General features: G+C 38.2%; 1 protein-coding gene across 1 annotated transcript in view; it reads left to right on the forward strand.

The window, feature by feature from the left end:
* The window catches only part of cdh12a (cadherin 12a), a 72,390-nt gene extending 68,133 nt beyond the window's left edge, over positions 1 to 4,257 (forward strand). Inside the window, exons 11-12 of the mRNA XM_016484377.1 lie at positions 694 to 945; positions 3,691 to 4,257. Coding sequence (XP_016339863.1) covers positions 694 to 945; positions 3,691 to 4,220 — 782 coding nt within the window. The 3' untranslated portion in view covers positions 4,221 to 4,257. The remainder of the gene's footprint in view (positions 1 to 693; positions 946 to 3,690) is intronic.
* The last annotated feature ends 2,461 nt before the right edge of the window (positions 4,258 to 6,718 follow it).

The raw sequence follows: 6,718 nt of genomic DNA on the forward strand, positions 1-6,718 counted from the left end.
ATATATATATATATATATATATATATGCTCCAAGACCTGAAATGGGTGTGTCAAATGAGACATTAACAATGTACACTTAGTGCCGGGACAATCCCCCTGGAATGACCTGGGGTTAAGTACCTTACAAAAATAGAAACTTGCAGAACACACTAGGAATGTTTTAGCCTAAAGCTTTATCTACAAGGCCACACTATCATCTAACCAATACAATTCCTCAGTAAGGTTGCTATTAAATCTGTAGTTAACACTGCAGATGATGGTTGGAAGAAACATACCTATTGAGATTAAAACACTCCTCAACAGCCTGAAGTGTTGTGCATCCTAGTTTTGTTTGTACTCCAGCTGTGTCAAAGGCTGTTCTCAGAAAGGTATATCATGCTTTTCCCAGGAGTACCTCATGTTAGCTTGTTATCCCCTTAACCAGAACCACTTTTTTCTGAACTTATTTCCACTTCAAAGGGATCCGTTTTTCTTCTTAATTCTGGAATCAGGCCAGTCTGCATAAGTGGCTTGTGAATTCATAATATTCTGTCGTGGACAAATGTTGGAATGGCAGGTTACGATCCCTGAGAGCATGACTGTGATTATCACTGATTATCTCCAGATGCAAATGCATCAAGTACAATAATTTATGGCCTACACTAAATCTGCATTATAGACAGTCTCATGATGGTCTCATGGGCTCGATTTCAGACAACACATCTGGAGTGGTGACCAGGCGAGGGGGGTTCCGGAGACTGGAGCAGAGCATGTACCTGGTGCCGGTCGTTGTGGAGGATGGCGGGTATCCGATCCGAAGCAGCACGGGGACGGTGTCGGTGCGGGTGTGTACCTGCGACACAGACGACTCCCTCATTTCCTGCAATGCGGAAGCCATCTTCTTTCCCATGGGACTCAGCACTGGAGCTCTAATGGCCATTCTGCTGTGCATTGTCATTCTGCTGGGTGAGTTAGACACATTTGTGTCCAACAGAATACTGGCAAGACAAAGAAATATGCATTTTATTCATTTAATGTAATAAATAGAGAAGATACAAGAAAAAAGCAGGGCTTGTGTTTGCATAGTCAAGTCGTTTTTGTTTGCCATTTGATTTGGCCCAAGGCTCTGATAGCAGGACACTAACAGTACCGACAATTGTGCAAACCAAATAATAGAAGTATATGTGTATTTGTTTAACTTCTGGGAGTTTTATGTTCCAGAGGTTTATTTTTATTAAAACTAACAGATTATTTAATAAAGAACTTACATGAATTTACAAAAGCCTTTATACAGTATTTATATTACTGTTCAAAACTTTTTAAAATAGTTTTTGAAAGAGTCTTATGCTCAAACAGACTGAATTTATTTGATCAAAAATACAGTAAAAACAGTAATTCTGTAAGATATTTTCTATTTGAATATATTTTAAAATGTAATTTAGTCTTGATGGCAAATCTGAATTTTCAGCAGCCGTTACTCTATTCTTCAGTGTCACATAATCTTACAGAAATCATGCTAATATGCGGATTTGATTCTCAACATTTTTTGAACATTATTTAAATTTACATTTACGTTTACATTTAGTCATTTAGCAGATGCTTTTATCCAAAGCGACTTACAAATGAGGACAATAAAAACTGTCAAAACTAACAAAAGAGCAACAATATATAAGTGCAAATGACAAGTCTCGGTTAGCCTAGCGCAGTACACATAGCAAGGTGTGTGTGTGTATGTATGTGTATATATATATATATATATACTGTATATATTATACACACACACACACACACACACAAAGAAAAACAAGTAGATAGAATAGAAAAAAATAGAAAGCTAGTGTTAGTTTTTTTGTTGTTTTTTGTTTGCTTTTTTTAAATAAAAAAAGAAGATAAATATAGATAAAGTAGAATTAAAATAGAATAGAAAGTGCTAGACTTAGAGGGTCAAATAAAGGTGGAACAGATGTGTTTTTAGTCGTTTCTTGAAGATGGCAAAGGAATCAGCTGCTCGGATTGAGTTGGGCAGGTCATTCCACCAGGACGGAACAGTTAATGAAAAAGTCAGTGAAAGTGATTTTGTGCCTCTTTGAGATGGCACAATAATACGCCGTTCACTTGCAGAACCCACGCTTCTAGAGGGCACATAACTCTGAAGTAATGAATTTAGGTAAATGGGTGCAGAGCCAGTGGTGGTTTTGTGAAAACCGAGTGTATGTTTGCTGGTAAGATGTGTTTGACAGTTTGTGTCAAACATTCAAACATTATTTGAAATAGAAGTCTATTGTAACAGAATAAATGTTTTAATGGAGCCTTTCGATCAATTTAATACATTCTTGCTGAACAAATGTATTGATTTCTTTAGTAACTTCAAACTTGAACATTAGTTTAGATTTTATTGGTTACTTTTGTCCCAGACCCGGACTTTCAATCTTACTGTTTCAATCATACAAACATGAATTACATGTTTAAAACTAGGATAATATCAATAAAAATCATAAACCATTTTTGCAATCATTGTGTAAAAATGTATTTCAACCTATCACTTGTGAAGAAAATATTTGAATTGTACTCAATTTCCAGTTAAGTTGTAATTTTGTAATCATGCAAAACATGAAAATACTATTTTATGTTTGTATATTTAAGATACATTAATGCTAGCAATGAAATCAGCCTTAACAAAAAAAAAACATCTTCTAGGGAAACAAAAATTAATTGTCATCACAGAATGCTATTAAAAAGCACATAATTTGAGAGGAAATGTTCATGACTTTCAGAAGAAAATTACTTACAATTTTTTTGTGATGCATATAAACTGCTGGACAAATGAAATAAAATAGTGAGGTCTGAAAAGTATGTTTTAAGAGTTTATAAAAGCCAAAGTGCCCATAATTACAGAAACACCCATATAATATAAAGTATACTGTACATAAAGCATAGCATGTGAAATCATCTTTATAATAATTATTTAAAAACAATCTTCTATATGCGAAAAAAAGAGCTGTAATGGGACAAGAGTACTGAGGAAGGTAGAATTGCAATAAAGGCTCTGTATTGCAATAAGTACTAGGTAAGTGAATTCTGTAGCAGAGAGTGACAGTGCAGTGAAGTGATGTGCTTTGACTTCATATTTTCATTTGGCAGCGTTACAGAAAAGAGAGATTCCTTTATACGGCAACCACTTGGGGGAGCTGATGCAGAAATAATGATTCGAATATGATCAATATTATATTCTAAAAGACTAGAAAATAACAACAGGAAAAAACCTTCCCCTTAATAACACATGCAGGTTGATTCAGCCAAATTTCCCCCTCTGCTTCTTCAGAAACCGTGAATTTTTAGGTCTAATCTTTAATTCTCGCAGCAGCGCTTGTGCCTCCCTGTCTCTTTCTCTCTCGTGTCTTTCTTTGAGTGGAGTGGGGCGAGCGAGCGCTGTCTGCCTCTGAGGATGGAGATGAAAGCTCAGAAAAACTACCTCCCCTTCTCTCACACAACCGAGGCACTACGATGGTGACAGACAGCAAAACTGCATTATGGCTACCCTCGGGCTGCCGTTCTCTTTAGTCCCGTTTTGAAAACCCACGTCAGAACAAAAAAAGAAATCAGCTAATGGCTCCGGAACATGTGACCACCCCTTTTTTCACTAGTTGTTGTCACTTAAAGGTCCTGTACTGTATGCATGTCAACGTGTATTACGCCTCTGGTGTTTTGCAGTGATGGTGGTGCTCTATATGGGCCTGAGAAAACACAAGAAGAAGGGCACTCTGATGTCTTCTAAAGAGGACATCCGGGACAATGTGATCCACTACGACGATGAGGGGGGTGGGGAAGAGGACACCCAGGCCTTTGACATAGGTACGTTACGCAATCCCAAAGGCATCAAAGAGACGGCGCAGCTGCAAAAAATAAGATCAGAGGATGAGCCCGATCGGGCTAGTGCGTGCATGCCCAACGAGGACAGCGAGGACATCCGAGCCTACATCCATCACTGTCTTCTGGAGAACTCAACACCTCCGTATGACTCTCTGGTCACGTATGCATATGAGGGAGAGGGATCGGTGGCCGAGTCTCTCAGTTCCATTGAGTCCTGGGTGCTTGAACCCAAGGAGGATTACAGAAATCTCTGTGACTGGGGTCCTCGCTTCAAAACACTGGCTGGGATATTTAAAGAGCATGAGTGTAAGGACACGGGAAAGACGGAAAATGAAGCACACGCTGAGGCACTAAATGACAGACTGGACTGAGAGCATTTTCACACTCTCACAGTTTATTTATTTCAGGCATGGCACTTAAAGGAATAGTTCAATCTAAAATGAAAAATGTCATGTTGTTCCAAACCTGTTTGCCTTACTTTCTTCTGTGCAATAGTTTAGCCATGTATGAAGCATAGTTCACACAGAAGTCACCTTCAAACCAAATGGCTTCCTGCTGGTCAACGTGAAAATCCGTGTGAGCAGTTTGTAGCTGAAATCTGTGTGGGGAAATATTTTGCCCTTAATGTGATCTCATGGATTCCTATTGAAATGGCTAGATTTTGCCTGCAAAAATTTGCTGAATATTGGTAAATATGAACGCTCCTTAACACAACAGACATTTTAAAAATGTCTGAGTGTTCTTAGGTATATACAATGAAAGTCAATGGGGATGAAATATTGTTTTGGGCCCTATTGGCTTTGATATGGACACAAAGGTTAAAACTTCACTGAACAACAATAAAAGTCAACACATCTTAACACAATAGAAGACATTTTAAAAATGGCTTGAGTGTTATTTGTCTATACAGTCTATACAATAAAAGTCAATGGGGGACAAACTGATGTTTTGGACCCCACCTTGATTATATGGACAAAACAGCTGAAACTTCACTGAACAACAGTAAATGTCAACACCCCCCAACACAAAATAAAATATATATTTTTTAAAGATTAAAGATTTAGTCTATGTAGTCTGTACAGTGAAAGTCAGTGGGGACAAACTATTGATTTGGACACCACTTTGAGTATATGAGCGAAAACAGTTGAAGCTTCACTGAAAAGCAGTAAATGTGACTGTACCTTAACACAAAAGTTAGTGTTTTTTTGTCTATACAGTCTATACAATGAAAGTGATTGACTTTGAATATATGAACACAAACAGTTGAAAAAAAAAAATCTGTTTGTTAGTTTTTTTCCCCTGCAGAAGAAAGTCAGTCAAACAGGTTTGGAATGACATTAGTGTGCGTAAATGACAGAATTTTCATTTTGGGGTGAATTGTTTCTTTAAATGAAGTTATCGTCTATGGCAAGGGAAAGACACTGACAAGGCTGGCTATGTGCCTTTCCTATACCTCATGCATATTTTAAACTCTTCTGTTCACTATTTAGAAAAAAACGTGGAACTGTAATTTTTTTCCGACTGCATTTTAACATCTGTTTTATATACTTCTCCAAGTCAAAGAACCAAAAAAAAAAACCCTCTTTGATATAAAAAGTGCCTCATGAACTGCTCTATTTGTCCTTCAACTGTTGACATTGTTTATACTGTTACTTGTAATGATCCAAGCAAGAGAAGTCTATAACCTCTGTGTCAATGGACCAAGAGGAGGAAAAATAGCATAAACATCACATTCAAAAAAGCGTTGCCCTGCTAGCAATTCTTCCAAACATATTTACCAGCACTTAGCAGGAATTCTGCCAGGCCAGTGCCCAGAACGTCACAATCGGTGCTTTTCACTGATGCCCCATGAACACATCTGTTTGGATCGCCCTCACTGACTGCCCCAGCCTGTGCTGCTTGCTTACATGGTGATTGAGCCCCTCCAACCCTCCTTACTGTCCTCCGGGCCTCTGCCACTGGTTTGATAGCCACAGGCTCTTTACGCTTGCTGTCTTCCTGTCTAACTGTTGTGGTGGTGCTCTGACATCACCCTACAGCGATTCATCAGAGCCGTGGCTTTACACTAGAGCTGCTCATTCCAGTGATTCTGTGTTGGTCATTATAATGTTCATTTTGACCCACGTTTTCTATCAGTCTCCCTGAGAGTGGAGCTAATGAGACCTCTTTGTCAGTTATCAAAAGAGAATATGAAAGAATCTCTTATCCATTATTGATTATATTGTATAAACCTGTGTCTATAAGAAACTCAAATTGAGACTTTCGACAATAAAGTTATTATGTTTGTGTTAAATGCTCTTTGCTTCTCCCTCCCTAGGTTCTAGGGGTTGCACAAACTAATCAACTAATCGACTAGTCGACTTCAATGCTCTGCCATGACGCTTTAAGCTTGACGTCGACTAGTCGCTGGTCCTATAGAGGGCGCAACAGGATAAGCAATCTTTGAAGGACTTTCACATTTACGCTCCGTTTCCAAACAGTTCAAATGACAAATAAATGCATACTCTGAAAGCGCTCCACAAGACATGTGTGATTATATTACTGGATGCTCGAAATTGAACGGGAGAATGCACGTTTTAAACAGCTTATTGTACAGGTAAGTTAATCGCCGTTCTAATCTAATGCGCTGCTGCACTGTAACGCACACACATAGGCTTCAGACAGTAGCTTGTACATCACGCGCATAGAATCATTCAGTGCGGAAATGTATTGTCAACACTGTTCTGTGATTTTTCAATAAAATAGCTTAGAAACGTAAAAGTTCAAGCATATATTTCTTAATAACTAGTAAATTCCACAGCTTCACTACTAGTAGAGAGACGCTGCCAGGTAGAATTAATTCACACACGCAATCACTCTCACTAATGCA

Source organism: Sinocyclocheilus anshuiensis, unplaced genomic scaffold, assembly GCF_001515605.1.
Source record: "Sinocyclocheilus anshuiensis isolate Anshui unplaced genomic scaffold, SAMN03320099.WGS_v1.1 scaffold3210, whole genome shotgun sequence".
NCBI classification, from domain to species: domain Eukaryota; kingdom Metazoa; phylum Chordata; class Actinopteri; order Cypriniformes; family Cyprinidae; genus Sinocyclocheilus; species Sinocyclocheilus anshuiensis.